This window comes from Carettochelys insculpta, chromosome 6, assembly GCF_033958435.1.
Source record: "Carettochelys insculpta isolate YL-2023 chromosome 6, ASM3395843v1, whole genome shotgun sequence".
Classification (NCBI taxonomy): domain Eukaryota; kingdom Metazoa; phylum Chordata; order Testudines; family Carettochelyidae; genus Carettochelys; species Carettochelys insculpta.
Genome location: NC_134142.1, coordinates 73,669,329 through 73,687,999, shown reverse-complemented (window position 1 = coordinate 73,687,999; position 18,671 = coordinate 73,669,329). Strand labels below are relative to the sequence as shown.

The 18,671-nt window shown below is 42.9% G+C and overlaps 1 protein-coding gene across 1 annotated transcript in view; it reads left to right on the top strand.

Annotated features, from left to right (window-relative positions):
- The first annotated feature begins 2,200 nt into the window (after nucleotides 1–2,200).
- The window catches only part of OVCH2 (ovochymase 2), a 52,717-nt gene continuing 36,246 nt past the window's right edge, over nucleotides 2,201–18,671 (top strand). The window contains exons 1-8 of the mRNA XM_074998908.1: nucleotides 2,201–2,291; nucleotides 6,943–7,052; nucleotides 7,772–7,863; nucleotides 11,431–11,603; nucleotides 14,722–14,817; nucleotides 15,525–15,676; nucleotides 16,928–17,123; nucleotides 18,594–18,617. Of these exons, the coding sequence (XP_074855009.1) occupies nucleotides 2,201–2,291; nucleotides 6,943–7,052; nucleotides 7,772–7,863; nucleotides 11,431–11,603; nucleotides 14,722–14,817; nucleotides 15,525–15,676; nucleotides 16,928–17,123; nucleotides 18,594–18,617 (934 nt within the window). The remainder of the gene's footprint in view (nucleotides 2,292–6,942; nucleotides 7,053–7,771; nucleotides 7,864–11,430; nucleotides 11,604–14,721; nucleotides 14,818–15,524; nucleotides 15,677–16,927; nucleotides 17,124–18,593; nucleotides 18,618–18,671) is intronic.

Here is an 18,671-nt window from a genome sequence, read left to right as displayed (position 1 = left end):
GAGTCTGGTCCTGAAATTTCTTTGCTGTAGGATAGCTACTTTTAAGTCTGCTACTGTGTGGCCTGGGAGATTGAAGTGCTCTCCTACGGGTTTTTGTATATTGCCATTTCTGATATCTGATTTGTGTGCGTTTATTCTTTTACGTAGAGACTGTCCAGTTTGTCCGATGTATATAGCAGAAGGGCATTGCTGGCACATGATGGCATAAATTATATTGGTAGATGTGCAGCTGAATGAACCCACGATGGTGTGGCTGATCGGGTTAGGTCCTGTAATGGTGTTGCTGGTGTAGATATGTGGGCAGAGCTGGCAACGAGGTTTGTTGCATGGACGGGTCCCTGAGTTAGAGTGACTGTGGTGCGGTGTATAGTTGCTGGTTAGGATTTGCTTCAGGTTGGCAGGTTGTCTGTGGGTTGTCTGTGACCGGTCACAGACAACCCACAGACAACCTGCCAACCTGAAGCAAATCCTAACCAGCAACTATACACCGCACCACAGTCACTCTAACTCAGGGACCCGTCCATGCAACAAACCTCGTTGCCAGCTCTGCCCACATATCTACACCAACACCATCATTACAGGACCTAACCAGATCAGCCACACCATCGTGGGTTCATTCAGCTGCACATCTACCAATATAATTTATGCCATCATGTGCCAGCAATGCCCTTCTGCTATATACATCGGACAAACTGGACAGTCTCTACGTAAAAGAATAAACGCACACAAATCAGACATCAGAAATGGCAATACACAAAAACCCGTAGGAGAGCACTTCAATCTCCCAGGCCACACAGTAGCAGACTTACAAGTAGCTATCCTACAGCAAAGAAATTTCAGGACCAGACTCCAAAGAGAAATTTCTGAGCTACAATTCATCTGCAAATTCGATGCCCTCAGCTCTGGCTTAAACAAAGACTGCGAATGGCTGGCTAAATACAGAAGCAGCTTCCCCTCCCTTGGTGTTCACACCTCCAGATCACCTGCTGGTAGTAAGCCTCACCCTTGCTGACTGAGCTAACCTTGTTATCCCCACCCTTGCTCTGGCTTATTTATACCTGGCCCTGCAGATTTCCAAGACCAGCATCTGATGAAGTGAGTCTGTGCTCACGAAAACTCATGCTCAAAACTTTTCTGTTAGTCTATAAGGTGCCACAGGACCCTTCGATTCTTTTCTCTAGGCTTCCCAGTGCAACCTATGTGCTCTGTCTGCCTTGTTTAGGCTCCTTAGGATAAAATTTTCAAAAACAGCATGATCGTTCAGCAGCATTGAGTCCCATTTCTAAGAATGACTTGGACACTGACTCACAATGAGTCTTCATCTCTTATAAGACTTCAAGTCCAAAGGCCCAGGCTTTTAAGGGTAGTTAGGTGTTGCTTCCGTCAGCAAAGTTCCATTTTCAAAATTGACCTTGGCACTTAGGATTCTCCTTGAAAGTACTCCTAAGTACTGAAGACACTTGTGAATCGAAAGTACATTGGTTCCTGCATATTTGGTATTAGCTCACCCACCTTCTCTCTCCCCTCAGATTCAAGGTCACTTTTGAAAACGGGTGTTTGTCATCTATATCATTTAGACCTTGCAATGAGGAGTGGAACATCACCGAAATACCTTTAAAAAAATCTGGGCCTTTGTTGTCTATCTACATTTGGAAAAATAAGACTTTGATTCTGGACTTCTGACAATTTTACACATAGGCTCTTTGAGTCAAAGACAGTCTTTATTTTGTCTATCTTATGCAGCTTGAACACACTGTCAATATGTCTTAGATTTCCTGTGTTGGCTAACATGTAAGGGAACTTCACATGCACTAACCATGAGAAGTGTGAAAACTAGAATTACAGTCAATTGTTTTTCTCTGGCGTGATGCTATTATATATGTACTGTAGTAGATAGATGTCAGCTAGGGACTCTTGCAGTAATTTACGATTCTGTGGTTTGTTCATGAATTGGCTTTTTTTTTCCTGTGCAACTTCAAAAAATACTTAGCAACAAAGACTTCAGTAACTTTAGGCTTATAAAGATATCATGCTTGGTTAAATTTGGAAAATTTAGTTGTACCCAGTAAACGCTTTATGGCTGGATTAATGAGTAACTGACACTTTAATTAGTCAATTGCTGGTCTCCCACAGCGTTATTTTCTTCTTTCTCGCCTATAAAAACTCTTCCCATCTTTACTTGGAGACTAACAGCTTCAAAATGACAGTAGCTCTAGGCGAGCTGCTTTTATTCATGATTGGGATAGTCTATCTTAGAGAAGGCAACTCAGCACCATTGCCTCAACAACAAGGTAGGACCAAATTTAATCATTTTCTAAACAGAAAAGCTCAGATTTGCAGATGATATAAATCAGTCTAGTTCCATGGAAATAAAGGAGTTATATAAATTTATTCCAGTTAAAAATCTGACCTTAGGTCATGTCTGTCTACAGCAAAGGTTTTTAAAGTGTGGGGTAAGACCCCCAATGGGATGTACAGAAATATTGGGGTGGCAATTGACAGAGTCAGTGGACTTGAACTTTTGCTTATGCTTCAAACTAGGGTGTCTGGGTTTGGGGGATGGAGTGCCACCTCCACCCTGTAGCTATTTTTTTGTTAAGGAGGGTAGGAGGGGAAATAAAAAATTATAAATCAAAGTGGGGACTCAGCTCAAAAACCTTGAAAACCAGCGATCTACCATCTGAGGTTTAAACCACTCCTTTTGCTATTTCAGTGCATATCTCTGAGTGGACCATGTTTTTACAAATTATCTTAATTCTAGCTTTATCAAGATGAACTAAATCAAAATAAGACATTCACAGATTTGTACCAAAATAACAAGAAGTTTTGAATTAAAACTGATGTATTATATCAAAGCCGATTGTCCGCTGCCAATCCAAAATCTTTACTTCAGTTGAAATGAAATTACTTGAATTAGCTCCTCTTTTAAATTTTCTTGAATTTTAAGATCGAGTATACTTCATTTGGACCAATTTTGAAAAAAAGAATCTTGAATATTTCTAGTTACTAAATTTCTGTAGATTGTTTCACTTTTTATATGGGTGTCAGGACTCTAGCCACTCTTGGAAATGTCTCTCCAGGCATACCGGATAAAAATGTAATGGCTAATCTGGATTGTTTTCACAATTGCATCCAATTTAATCATACTTCATGATTTTCTAATTTCTGTTTAGTGTAGGAATGTGACAATCATTATTTGAGGTGTTAACCATGTTATGAATCTTCATCAGTCTCGTAAAAATATGCATTTAGTCAGTGGAGTATGCTTTCAGTTGCAATCTGAGAATCCAGGGAAACACCAATGCAGTAAATCCATACGAAATCCATATCAGTCCTTTTTTTTTTTTTTTTTGGATTTCAACTTCACTTTTGCAAAAAGGTAAATTAAATTTCAGGCTTGACTCTCTGAGGCAGCAATATAGTTGTTTTGTAAACTTTGTGTAATATTCTGATAGCAAATAATACTGGTGCTAAATTCTGTTGGTGGCAGAGCGTCAAAGCTTGCAGCAACCCATCTAGTTCTAGCAGATGTTTGTAAAGCTCAACTAAAAGGCACATTTTGGGGTTCTTGTGTCCAAACCCAGCAAATTACTCATCATTTCACAGGTAGTTTTTTTTTATTTGTTTGAATGTTTTCACACACACGTTTAAGTCACAGTTATCCCTACAGCATTTTATTATAAACACTGCTAGACACTGTTGGTATCCTAAAGAATGGCCCATTTTATTGCTGAACGATTCTGCCACACAAGTGGCTGCATCGCATAGGTAGGTGCGAGAACCCTTTAGAGTTTAAGTGCTTTGGAGATTTTTGACTTCATTAAAAATTTTCACACAGTTTCAAATAGAAAAGCAAAGTTGAGAATTATGGGTAATGTGCTGGGTTTGAAAACTGCATCAGAACAACGCCTTTTTCATTAATACTTGTTGCAAGTAGTTGCAGAAATTGAAAAGTTTGTGTTTAGCTTTGCAAAAAAACCCAGCCTTTATAAACTCAGTATAAATATTTTTCTGTACGCGCACACTTTGAGGCAGGGATATATTAGTTTTTAACAAACCAAGTGGGGTAATGCTGGTATTGACTTCAGTGACAGCAGAGTAAGGCTGAGTGCTTTTGAAGTTGTTGATTATCAAAGTCTGTGTAGTGCACAGATCAGCCCCATTTGTCCAAAATGTTTTGAGTGCTGCAAAAAGGTTTGGTTAAATGAATGTTCCAATAATTGAGGGAGTTAGTGGAACAGTGGTTCATTCCCAAAACTGTATACAAGGGCATTTCTGATTACAAGGGTTTTAGGCGTTTCTATATATTTTTCAACCTAATCACTCACATTGTTGGTGGGAACCAGGTGAAACAAGGCTTGCGTCCGTGGCAGGTTAGCACAAGGGAATGTGGTTTTATCCTGTGCCACTTTTGGGAACAAAGGTTAAAATTTGTTCATGGCAGAAAAAAAGTCATATTAGTAAAAATAAAATGTGAGAACGCCCAAATGGCGAGCTCCTGGGCCAAACAGTTTCTCTTGGTTGGTCTGATGTAAGTTCTCTACATAAGTGATTTGCCTTCAGCTCACAGAACAGATAGCAGTGGGATGAGTCTCTGGTCTGCTGCATGAAGTACTTAGAGATACAGCTGGTTTTACATCGGTGGGGAAGAAGGATTATATTTAATGGGAAGAAGGGATTCTTTCGAAGATGGGTTTACTTTTGAAAAAGCAGTGTCCATGCTGGCTTTCGTCTGTTCTGGTCTGGCTATGGTCTGAAAAAGTGGGTCTGTCCCACGAAAGCTCACATAATAAACTATTTTGCTAGTCTTTAAAGTGCTACTTGACTGTTTTTTCTTTCGAAAGAAGCTCTTTTGAAATTAGAATATGCAAATGAGGTGCCAAATAAGCAAATTTATACCCATTTGCATTTTTGATTTACTTCATTTGCATACCTCTTTCGAAAGAGGAATGCAAGTGTAGACGTACCCTTTGAGACAGTGACCCATTTTGACAATTCAGTAAGACTTTGTGACCCAAGGCAATTGATAACTGGTGGGGGGGGGGTATTCTCCCCCGGGAAACATTTTTTTATGAATCTTGTTCATCCCCCCTTCCCCCAGGCTTAAACCCCTTGCAGCCCCAAAACGCTCCCCCGCACCCAGGGTTAAACTCCTTGCCAGTCCAAAACACCCCCTGCCCCAGGCTTAAACCTCTCGCAGCCCCAAACTGTCCCCCCACCTACCTCACGAGTACCGCTTCTGCCCCATGCTGCTCCTTCACTAGGCCGCCGCCGCCTCCTCTACATAGCTCTCTCCATCCCTCCTCCTCCCTTCCCCGCCCTGGAGTGTGGGCCGTTCCCTGCCCTGCCAGGCTGAAATGGGACTTAATTTAATGGGTTTAACAGCTGGATCCTTCCTGCCAGCTGTTAAGCCAATTAAATTGATGGCAGGGCAGGGAATGGGAGCCAGAGGAGTGAGTGGCAGCATTATCGGGAGCTGCAAATGGCTTCTTAAAAACTCACGTGCAGCTCGGAGCTGCCCAGCTGGCAACCCTTAGAAATTCTAGTGGTGACTCATGTTTGAGCCTCAACCCAGAGGTTGAGAATCCCTGGTCTAGACTATGGGGAACAGTTGGCAAAAAAGATATACAAATTGTGGTGTGGGGGGTGTGTTAAAAACTAAATTGTACACCGCAATTTGTATATCTTTTGCCAACAGTTCTGTTGGGAACGGCTTTTCTGACATTTGTTGCATCCACATGCCAGCAGTTTTGTTGACAGAAGCCTGCAGTCTAGACACAGCCTGAGTGTAGAAATGAGTTTCTACCTTCCCTCTGCTGAGTGACCCTATAAAATGCTTAATTTGAAGAAAAAAGAAAAGTACAACTATGGGGCTTTGTCTACGCTTTTCTGGAGAAAAAAATTGGAGCATACTAATGAGGTGCTGAAATGAATATTCAGCACCTCATTAGCATGCTGCTGGCTGTGGCACTTTGAAAGTGCCGTGTTTCACTTGCATGTGGCTCCTCTGCACGGGGGGTCCTTTTTGAAAGAACCCTGCACGCTTCAAAATTCCCTTATGCCTATCAGTTTATAGAAATAAGGGATTTTGATGTTTGCAGGGTCCTTTCGAAAAGGACCCCCGTGCAGACGAGCCGTGTGCCAGCAAAACATGGCACTTTCAAAGAGCCGCAGCTGGCAGCATGCTAATGAGGCACTGAATATTCATTTCAGTGCCTCATTAGTATTCTCCCATTTGGCCATTAACATGGCCATTTCCAAGTTTTTCCCTAGTGTAGACGTAGCCTAGGAGTCAGAAATGGGAAAGAACTTCTGCCTGAAAATGGCTTTAAAAAAACCCACAGATCTGCCCTCCCTTCCCCTGCCAAAATGAAGGAAGCTGAGGGCACTACTCAAACACAGAGCAGAGCAAACATCTCACAATGTCAGCATCCCACAACATACCAGAACAAAACAAAATGGTTCCCTGGATTTGAGGGTGCTTCAAAGCACGTCTGGAGCAGCTATGAAAGCTGAAGCTAAATGCTTGAAAGCTGAGCTCTTTCTGACCCTACCCAGTGCAGACACATTAAATGGAGGCCTGAGGCCTGGTCTACGTTGGGACTTACTTCACCCAGGGGTCTGAAAAAATCCTCCCCCCAAAGAATGCAGTTAAATTAACCTACTTCCTGGTATACACAGAGCTGGGAAGATGTAATGACTTCACTGATGTGCTGCTGTGGCTCAGCTGCAGCATTTTAAGTATAGATAGACAAATAGATCCAGGTGGAAGAAAGGCACTAATCAAACAAACAAACACTTCCTGATCCTATAGGGACTGAGCCCATTAATGATTGTTCAGCAGGAGTTGATTGTATGAAAGGACTGTGGGATTGGGCCTTTATGTGTCTCTTACTTGACGAAACATGCGTTCTTTTTTTTTTTTTTTTTGGTGCCCTACAGATTCTAGGTGTGGACGGAAGCCAAATGAACTTAAGCCTTGGAATAATTTCAACCTCCTCACTCGCATTGTTGGTGGGAACCAGGTGAAACAAGGCTCGCATCCATGGCAGGTTAGCATAGGGGAATGCAGTTTTATCCTGTGCCACTTTGGGAACAAAGGTTCAACTTTTCACAGATGTAACAAAAGCAGAAAGGCAGGGGTGCTTTGTACTCACTGGCACTTCTGGTGCTCTATTGTTGTGTCTCATGCTGCTTTTAGCAAGTGCAGTGAAGCAGATAGAAGGCAGGAATAATTTTTATGCTCCAAGTTCCTAGAAACGTTTATGTTGATTATTGGGTTTTGTAGGGAGTCTATATCTGGCCTATTATGAGGATCTGTGAACCTGTTTGGAAAATAAGAGAACCATCACAAGCCTCCAGAGAGTGTTGTGACTGGTAAGAGGCTGGTGCTTTGTACTGTTAGAGAGTGTGAAACAGCAAACTCATTTCACACAGGACGTGAAACAGCTGTGAAGGCTTCTGGCACCTGGTCTGAATTGAAATCAATAACACCTGGCACCTAGACAACCCAGTCCCCTCTCCAGTGTGCTGAATATATTCCTCGTTCTGTGTTTGTGAATTCATTTCACAAAATTGTTTGGCAATGAAACTTGACACCTATTGGGGTTTAATAGGAGTTATAAGTGCTGAGAACATCAAACCCCAACTGAATGCGAAGTGTTGTTGAGCTTTCTTAACTTCCGTGTCGTGAAGACTTTGAGAATGCTCTCTCTACTAGAGCAAATCAGATGTACAGATTTTTACATGCCAGGCATTCTTTATGATGCAGGTTTCCTTGAAACGATGGCAAAAGCATTTCTGTGGAGGCACCATTGTTTCTGCTCAATGGGTGGTCACGGCAGCTCACTGTGTTTTAGACAGGTATGGATGGGGAATTTCACTACATGGCTGCAAGATCAGAAAAGCATATTGCTAGTAAAAGTGCTTGTGGTGGGGCATTTGTGTGTGGAAATTGTTCACGGGCTCCAATAACCTTTCAATTTGAAAAAATACTTGTTGCAAATGGAATTTTTAATGGACAGGCAAGGGGTGGAAAAGAACTCATAAAAGTCCATAAGCAATTTAAAACAGGAGTAGTAATGAACAGCTGTGTTTTTCAGGGGTAGGAGTGTACAGCCCATAATACCACTAGATTGCAAAACTTGTCTGGAGGTTACTGAGAAGCAGCATGATGCACGACACTAAGGGCTCAATCCTTGCCTCATTGTGTGTCACAGACTAACAGTAACCAGGCATTCTGAAATGCAGGATCAGGGTCTTCAAAAGAAACAGACATCACAAAAACTGGAATCTTCTGGGAGGAAAGAGAGCCACCAAAATCCTAGTGTCAGTGGCAGTGACCTAGAGACTCAGTAGGCATCACTCTTCCCCCAAGCAAAAACTGGGCCCCATAACAGCACCAGGGAATGCACTGCTGCCAGATATCCTTTGAAATTAGCAACAGTTGATTCCCCTGACCTAGCCTCCTATGGCACAACACATCTTGGCGCTACCCAGAGTTGTGACGCACCTCACTGCAAGCTGCCCTTAGTGTGAGGAAGCCTTGTCTGTGCCTGTTGGCAGCACAAGCACCTTCTCCTCTTTAAGACTGGCAGGCCCCATTGTCACTCTGTGATTAGTGGCTGGCACTCCCCACCATTGAGCCCACCAAGAATCTCTCTGCAGGGTCCACTTGCAGCGTTCACAGATTCACTGTTTCCAAAGAAGCAGCAGAAAACCACTTAAAGCAGCACAGGCCTGCCCCACGCTGCCTTCAGCTGTTTCCTGCTCCATGTAACTCTCTGCTCAGGACCCCAGGTGGAGGGCAGGCTTTGCCCCCCACTCAGCAAAATCTCTCATCTCCTATTGGCTGGTTTCTGGTCAGTAGGAGCTCCAGAAATTTTGCTGGAGGGTGAGAGCAGTGTGAGAGGCCTCCCCCTCCCATCTGCATCTGGAGCAGAGAGTCATATAGAACAGGCTTGAACGATTTGGGACAGCAGCAAGCAGGGAGCCTACCTCAGAGGGCTGCTGGCTGGGAGCCACCGAGGTAAGTGCTTCCTGGCCAGAGCGTGTCTCTGGCACCCCAGGCCCTCCCCCAGATCACCACCCAAACCCCCTTCCCCAGGTCTGCACCCCCTTGTATGCCCATGCCCCAGGCCAGAATCCAGTCCTGCACCCATACTCCCTCCTGGACCCTGAAGTCCAACCCATTGCCTCAGGTCCCCAACCAAACTCTCTGTATTCTTCTCTCTCCCATCACAGGTCACAACTCCCTCCCAGACCCTGTACCCACTATCGCAGCCCTCCCCCAGCCAGAATCCTCTTCTGCACCCTTAGCCCTACCCCACAAAGCCCTGCCTCTGATCACAACACTTTGCTTCACCCAAACTCCCTCTCTGACCCACCACTCTCTCCTGGTTCCCAGTCCCTGCCCCTGAGCTCCCTTCTGCACCCACCCTCTATCCCACCCCTCCCATCTCCTTTATAGGAAAGTGTGGCCCTAGACCTCTTACCAGAGTTAGTGCCCCCCCCATCAAAATGATTGATTATCCCTGGTATAGAGACATAGCTCCATTATTATCTATCCATACATGTTGCAATGATTATTATGACCAGCAGCTACTGGCTCTTAGTAGACACCTTACATACTGCCTTTGGATAAAGTACTATGAATCTATCCATTCAAGGGGACCCTGTAAAACTGTATGTTCTCCCTTTGTACTCTGCCATTTGGCACCATGGGTTCCCTGGGTTACCCAGAGTACTTAAAGGTCCCAACTCAGACAGCTGAGCCGAGAAGCAGGAGCTGAATTAACTCTTTTTGTCCTTTGGTTGATAGCCTGGTGAAGTAGCACATTTACTGAGAGATCAGAAGGCCAATGATGCTTATCAATGTTTAACACTTTTCAAAAATTAGGAATGACTCACATCACTGGGCAAACTCCTCAAAGCCATAAGGGTTCAGTTTTCAATGTTAATAGGAAAATGCCTTTTCTAGTTACTACCTGTGAATAATTTTGACAAGATAAACTGGGATTTTCAAAGGCATTTAAGGGAGTTAGGAGGTAATTTTCCACAGAATTGGCACTTAACTCCTTTAGGTGCATTTGAAAAACCCAAGCATAAGGAAACCTTAATTGAATCTGTCTATAGAAAACCAGCACTTCCTGACTACTGAAGTGTCTAATCTGTGTCTGTGTAGTTTTGTGTAGCTACTGCACACTGTATTGCTACAGATTGAAACCATCTCATCCAGTAACATGCCTCATCTGGCAGGACAATGGATATTGCTGGACCAGAGAACAGCTGGACCACAGGGGAACAGCAGAACCCTGCTGGTGTCCAGGAGCCCCACTGGCAGTTTGCTGTAAGGAGCCCTAGGGGCAACACCAGGGCAGGGAGCCAGGTTGGGGAGTCCCACAAATGGGAATCAGCATTCAGCCCCCATGTGGTTTGAGCCCCTTCTGCTTTGGGAACCCCAGTTGGACCTCAGAGCCAGGCAGCCCCACATCAGGGAGCCAGCTGGGGTGGGGAGCCTTACCAGCAGCCCCAAAGCATGGAGAAACCTGGCCAGGGTGGGAGATCCTGACAGCCCCATGGGAGAGCCCTGCATGAGTGAGAGCCCCCCACCTTCTTTGCCAGATGGGGGCCTGACCACTCTTTGTCCAGCAAATCTCCTCATTCAGGACCACTTGTGAGGTGGACACAATAGGGTGCAAATGGGAGGCAAGTGAAATGTAGGCAGTGCTGTCCTCTGGAAAGTGGTGAAATTCATCCCTATGGTTAGGATGTAGGAGTGAGAATTTTCTGATATGGGCTCTAGTCCTGATTCAGTCACTGACTTGCTGGGAGATCTTGGGGAAGTCACAGATTAGTTTCTTTGTGCTCTAGTTTTCTCATCTGAAAACCATCATGGTCTAGTATTGGAAGCACAGGATTAGGAATAAGGAAATTCCTGGGTCTGCTCCTGGCTTCCTGTTTTGTTCAAACAAGTTACTCCTGCATGCTTCAGTTGACCCATCTTTGCTTACCTCACGAAGGTGCTGTGAGGCTAACCTGTTAATGTTTGTAAAGTTGTTTTAATAACTATGGATGGGAAGTGCTACATAATGGTTAAAAAGACTAAGTGGGAAAGTACGTGTACACTGAATAGCAGGGTGTGACTGCAGCATGTGCAGACATACCTGATCTTAACTTTAATCTAATTACCCTGAATGCCAAGAGCAGATAATCTGCAACAGCGTGGACTGTACAAGCTCACTGTATCTACCCCGTGCATTTACTCAGCCCGCTAACTCAGGCTGAAGTCCCTGCTTTACTGCTAGCTTGGGGTGCACATGGAGCAATTTCACTTCTGCTTGCAATATGGACGTACCTACAAATGCCTTTCTTTTTCGTTGTCATGTTTTTCTCCTTTTATTCTTTAAATGTTAACTTTTTACCCTGCAGACATTTACGCGATTATCTGAATATCACTGCTGGGGAGCATGATTTAAGTCTCGTGGAGGAGGGAGAGCAGACGCTACCGGTTAAATCCATCATTAAACACCCACATTTCAACCCCAGAAGACCAATGAATTATGACATTGCCCTTGTAAAGCTGGATGGTGCTTTCAACTTTAGTAAGGCCACAGTTCTAGACAATTAATATGCATTTATAAAGGTTAAGGTCACAGACCTGCCTGTTAAACATTGCTATTAAAGCATATCACATGGGGGGGTATTTTATGCATAATTTAAATACATTTCTTCACAGAAAAATAATTGAACCATAATAAAATATGCAGCATAATGGAGACCTAGAAATAAGAATACATGCATGCGTGGCCTTTGTGGTTTGAAGCAAGAATAATTAAAGCTCTGGAGGCAAGTCAGGAAAATAACTGAGTTGAATAGGCTTATTCACATGAAGCAGAACCTTGAAGAATAGGGCATTAGTCACAAGGAATTCAGATGTTAGAATCTGGCCCCGTGTTCAACTAAAATGCTTGTGTTGAAAAGATGTGGCTGTGTCTACATAAGAACAGCCACACTGGGTCAGACCAAAGGTCCATCTAGCCCAGTGTCCTGTCTGCCGACAGTAGCCAATGCCAGGTGCCCCAGAGGAGGTGAACCGAAGACAACGATCAAGTGATTTGTCTTCTGCCATCCATCTCCTGCGTTCAACAAAAGGCTAGGCACCATACCTTACGCCTTGCTAATAGCCATCTATGGACCTAACCTCCAAATATTTATCAAGCTCTTTTTTAAACTCTGTTAGAGTCCTGGACTTCACACTGTCCTCTGGTAAGGAGTTCCACAGGTTGACTGTGCACTGCGTGAAGAAAAACTTTCTCTTATTAGTTTTGAACCTGCTACCCATTAATTTCATTAGGTATCCTCTAGTTCTTGTATTATGGGAACAAGTAAATAACTTTTCTGTATTCACTTTCTCCACACCATTCATGATTTTATATACCTCTCTCATATCGCCCCTCAGTCTCCTCTTTTCTAGACTGAAAAGTCCCAGTCTCTCTAGCCTCTCCTCATATGGGTCCCGTTCCAAACCCTTAATCATTTTTGTCGCCTTTTTCTGAACCTTTTCTAATGCCAATATATCTTTTCTGAGGTGAGGAGACCACATCTGCACGCAGTACTCAAGATGTGGGTGTACCATAGTTTTATAAAGGGGAAGTAAGATATTCTTTGTCTTATTTTCTATCCCTTTTTTAATTATTCCTAACATCCTATTTGCTTTACTGACTGCCGCTGCACACTGCGTGGATGTTTTCAGAGAACTATCCACTATAATTCCAAGATCCCTTTCCTGATCTGTTGTATCTAAATTTGCCCCCATCATATTGTATGTATAATGGGGGTTATTTTTCCCAATGTGCATTACCTTACATTACCCACATTAAATTTCATTTGCCATTTTGCTGCCCAGTCACTCAGTTTGCTGAGATCTTTGTGAAGTTCTTCACAGTCTGCTTTGGTTTTGACTATCCTGAACAGTTTGGTGTCATCTGCAAACTTTGCCACCTCACTGCTTACTCCTTTCTCTAGATCATTGATGAATAAGTTGAACAAGATTGGTCCCAGGACTGACCCTTGGGGAATGCCACTAGTTACCTCCTTCCATTGTGAAAATTTACCATTTAATCTTATGTTATGTTCTTATGTCTACACTAGCAAGTTCTTCCTAAAGATTTTTTGAAAGAAGGGGGCTTTTTCAAAACATCCTGCAGATTGTCTACACACAAAAAGTGTTCTTTCGAAAGTAAACCGAAAGAATGCAGTACTCTATTCAAAATCGTGCTTCTTGTCCCATTTCAGGAAGAGCACCCCCTTTTGAAAGCTCCTTATGAAAGCAAAAGTGTAGTTGCTCTTCAGGTCTACACTACAGAGATCTTGCAAAAGAAGCCCTTCTGGAATATCTCCTACTGAAGAACTTCTTTGGAAAGAGTGCCTCCACACACAAAAAAGTGGATCAAAAGAGCGATCTGCTCTTACACAAGAGAGCATCCACACAGCCCCTGTTCTTTTTTAAAAAAAAGAGCAGGGATCAAAACATCTGGCCCCATGAGGACTGCTCTTTCGAAAAGAAGGACCTGCAGAGCAACTACCCTTTTGCTGTCAAAAGAAGCTTTCAAAAGTGGGTGCTCTTCCTGAAATGGGAAAAGAAGCACGATTTTGAATAGAGTACTGCATTCTGCTGGTTTACTTTCGAACAAACACTTTTTGTGTGTAGACGATCTGCAGGATGTTTTGAAAAAGCCCCCTTCTTTCAAAAAATCTTTAGGAAGAACTTGCTAGTGTAGACACAGCTATTAAGTTTGTAGGTCCATAGAGTGGCACTGCCAGTATTCTCTGGCAGAGCTAGATTAAGGCAATGCGGGACCCTAGACCGAAGCTGACATTGGCTGCTTCTGTGGCTGTGCTGCCATGTCACCACCCTGCCAACCACTTGCCTTGGCAGAGACTGGAGGGTCCCTCCCCTTCCCATAGAAGCAGAGGAAGGACATGGAGTCCTCTTTTTGACCCCAGTAGTGACAGCACCAGCTCACCTCCATTTGGGAGTAGTAAACAGAAGTGGGGAGGGTAGTTGGCATTTATTCTTTCAACACTTACTTCAGCAGTAAGGTATCTGCCTGGATGGGTAAGCTGGCCCCACTGCGTGCTCTCACCATGCACAGAGCTGTCTCCTGGAATAGTGGTGATAGAGCCCTGCAGAGTCATGTGCCTTGGTTTTAACACCCCATTTAGAGGCATGAGCTAGTTCATCTATCTCAGATCTATTGATTCAGGTTCTCTGCCAGCTCAGGCACACATCACTGTGTTGTTTACTCTTGGTTCACATTTGCATGGTTTCTTTTATAATCATGACGACCATCTTTTTTTAATTGGGACGGCTTAGATTCTGATCTAGACAGATAACTTGAGGATCTGAGAGTTGACGCTGTAATCTTGCCTTCCATTCTGTCAAGTTAACAGATGGCAACACAATGTACCATCAGGTTAAAAGAGCAGATCCATTCAATAGCATCCTCAGGGGTACTTTGAAAAACAATGATTGGTGATCAAATTCCGGGGGCATGAACAAATTTCCCGCAGCCTGTAAAAAAGTATCTTCAGTTTAACCCTCTGGAAGATGTCAGATGTGTTACTTTTTGTAAGGGATTAGTTGAGAAATAAAAGAAATCTTATGTTCTTACAGTCTTTCAAATGTTTAACGAGAAATTCCATATATATTCATGATAGGTTCATCAGTTTTGCCAGCCTGCCTTCCTGACGCAAATGAAAAGTTTGATGCAGGAGATATTTGTACTACTTGCGGTTGGGGTCGTCTAAGAGAGAGTAAGCCATTGAAGTAATTTTTAAATTTTCTTAGTGCTGTTTAAAAGCTCCTTTATCTTTTTTTCCCCCTATTGAATTCTGTATCAGTTTGTGTAGCATCACCAAGTCTCCAGCCCGGATAAATGACTGAAAGCTTAGAGACAGAAAATGAGTTTTCTCTTAACTGGAATTCTAATGCAAAGACATAAATTTTTCTGAATCTTCAGTTTTGTAACATATGAGCTATGTCTACACTAGCCCCTCCCTTTTGAAAGGGGGATGCTAATGAGACACTTTGGATATGCTAATGAGGCACTGCATATTCATTGCAGTGCCTCATTAGCATAACAGCAGCACTTCTACAGTGCCGCTTTCAATCGCATGTGGCTTGTCTATACTGGGTCCTCTTCTAAAGGACCCCACACATTTTGAAATCCCAAGCCATGCATGATTGAAAGCAGCACTTTCAAAGTGCTGTGGCTGCCATTATGCTAACGAGGCGCTGCATATTAATTGCACCACCTGAAGTATCTCATTAGCATCCCCCTTTCGAAAGAGCGGGGCTAGTGTAGACATAACCATTATGTTGGGTCCGACAGTATCTGAAAGTCACAATACAAATGAAACCACCAAGAACCAAACAAAAAGTATTATCCACTGAGCTTCCAGTTTACCTTTCAGTATATCTAGCAAGCTAGTCGCTGTAATTTTTCTTTAATCTTTTTTAGATGGAATTCTTCCTCAGGTCTTGCATGAAGTGAACTTGCCAATCATAGACAATAAGGAATGCTCTAGAGCTTTGTCAACCTTACGGAATCCAATCCGAGGAGACACTTTACTATGTGCTGGATTTCCAGATGGAGGCAAAGATGCATGCCAGGTTGGTGGAATGTACAGCAATTGCAGACTGGCCGGTATTTTGCTGTAGCTCATGCACATGTACATGTATGCATGTGTGTTTGAGTGAATAGACGCTCTGTATACAATGATAGGGAGTGTTAATTCAGTTGCTATTTTAATTCTTCAAGGAAGGCCAGTATAGTCCACTTGCCACTTTGGTCCATTTTATTTTCACATCCCCTGTGGTCTGGATTCTTTCAGATAACTTAGGATTTGGTTAACTCTTCAGGCTAGCCTTTTGGAACATGTCTCAGTGCAATAGCACTTGCAACTTCCCATATTCAGAATACTTCAAAAGCATTAACTAACTAATGAAGCCTCCTAATGCCCCGGGGAGGTAAGTAAGAAAGCAAGGCTTTGATTTTCAACAAAGAAAAGGAGTCATGGAGGTTAAATGACATGCTCCCAGCCACAGAGGGGGCTTGTCTGCACTACCACCTTCCTTCGAAGGAAGGATGGTGATTGGGGTGTTGGGAGTTTACTAATTAAGTGATGCTGTACATAGGCAGCACTTCATTAAGCAAATTCCACCCCACCCCACCCCCCCACGGCAACTTCAAAGTTTTAAATGTCAAAGTACCAGCATGCGTCTAGCCGCGGCGCACCCACCAGTGGTTCGAAGTGCTGGGGCAACTTCCAAGTCCCCTTACTCCTCAAAATATTTTGAGGAGTAAGGAGACTTTGCAGTTGGTCCAGCACTTGGAAGTACCAGCGGGTGCGCCAGGGCTAGACGTGTGCCGGTACTTCGAAGTTTAAAACTTTGAAGTTGCCTCGGGGAGGATTTTGCTTAATGAAGTGCTGCCTATGCACAACAGCACTTCATTAGTAAACTCCCAACACCCCAATCACCATCCTTCCTTCGTAGGAAGGCGGTAGTGTAAATAAGCCCAGGCAGTCTGTGTCAAAACCAGAGTTCCAATTCCCAGTCCTGTGCTGAGACCATAACTCAGCCACTCTAGCACTAAAAACGTGGATGTGAATTTTGGAGGCAGATAATAGGTTTGTCTTTCCTTCTGACTCTCACAACAATCTTGACTAAATACAGCCAGCCCAACTATAGAATAAGTCTCATTTCCTTGGGTGGCTTAAAGGTATACAACCTGAATAGCAAGAGAATGTCTCCTGTACGAAATACAGAAGGATGTACTTTTCTGAAACCATTGACTGGGAGAGTTCAGACTTGACTGATCACATCTGTGTTTTATATTAAGATGGGTTACCTTTATTATAGGGTGATTCTGGAGGCCCTCTTTTGTGTAGGCGCAAGCATGGTGCCTGGACTCTAGCTGGGGTGACCTCTTGGGGTATGGGATGTGCTCGGAGCTGGAATAACAACATGAGGAAGAAGTATGATCAGAGAGGGTCACCAGGGGTCTTCACAGATCTTCGTAAAGTGCTCTTCTGGATTCAAGAACACATCAGCACTGGTAATAAAACCCCCACAAATACATTAGTAACATGTAGGAATAATTCCCTGGCATGTTGTTCATGACTTCAAGATTTTTTTTTTTTTTTTGCCATCTTTGCTTCATGACAAAAAGCTATTATGGCTTTCATTATGTGTCTGGCTGGACAGCACTCGCATTGCTCATCTTTCATAGGAACAGAAAGGTCATTGCTTAAAAGTGTTGAAAATGGTGACTTTATTTTCATTTATTAAATTTTGTCTTTGCCCTGGCCAATCATTGACTTGCAAAGATAAAATTCAGTTGATGTGTTCAAAATGGAACTTTCATTCATTTACAATCATTTCATTAATTTACACCAATATATTTGTGATCCCTTGGGCCCAAACCTGCACTAGAAGTCAATGATCAGAGGGGTAGCCGTGTTAGTCTGGATCTGTAGCAGCAACGAAGGGTCCTGTGGGACCTTATAGACTAACAGAAAAGTTTAGAGCATGAGCTTTCGTGAGTTAACTCACTTCTTCAGATGCATCTGAAGAAGTGAGTTAACTCACGAAAGCTCATGCTCTAAACTTTTCTGTTAGTCTATAAGGTGCCACAGGACCCTTCGTTGCTGCTAGAAGTCAATGGGAGCTTTTCCTGAGTAAGCTGAGCTCGGTCAGGCATTATGACTATATGGACAAGTCTATGCTCTCCTGAGCTTCCCACCTATCACATACATTCCCTTCTTGTCCACAGAGGAGGAAATTCACTCTTCTGCAGGGGCTCAGCATGAGGACCATTTCTATGTTTTTGAGGCTGATGACTGAAAAGGCTTTGTGCCTTCACACAAGAGTGAATTTTACTCAAAGAGAAGTTATAAATTAAGCTAATACTTTCTTCACACAATAAGTTGACTTTTTGAGCAGATGTGGACACTCAGCTCGGACTTTATAAAATCTAGCGTTATAAAGTCGCCTTTAAAAAAACGCAGATTTATTCCCAAGTGTAGACATACCCTGACTGGAGACAAATATACATTACCTGAGAGACATGTGCAACTGGTTGGAAAATATTCCCGCACAGAACATTTAAACAATATTTTTGAAAGTTTTTAGTGAAAATGTCACTGAAAAATTTCAATTTTAATTGAAAAATTGAAGTAGAAAAAACTGAAATCAAATCAAAACCCCCAATTTTTTTTGTTTTTGTTTGTTTGTTTGTTTTTTGGTGGGGGTGTTGGTTTTCTAATAAAACATTGACTTTTTTGGAGGAAAATACCTGCTTTCCAAGAAAATTTTCATTTAAGCAATATTCCAATTCTACATCAAAAAAAAGTTGATGGTGGCATAATCTGATCCAAAGTTAGCAATTTCTGATTTGTAAAGGTTGATTAAAATTCACTGTAGTTTTTACAAACTTTATTCATTCCAAGAAAGGCAAAGTTTATAGAAGATTTGTCATGATACTTAATGTTCCTCTAAAATTCCGTTTTTTCCTCCTTCGAACTAGATTTGAAAATGAAAAGCTCTACTGGTGAGTGCTTCACATTTGTACATAAGTTAGAGACACTGTGGCTAATGATATAAA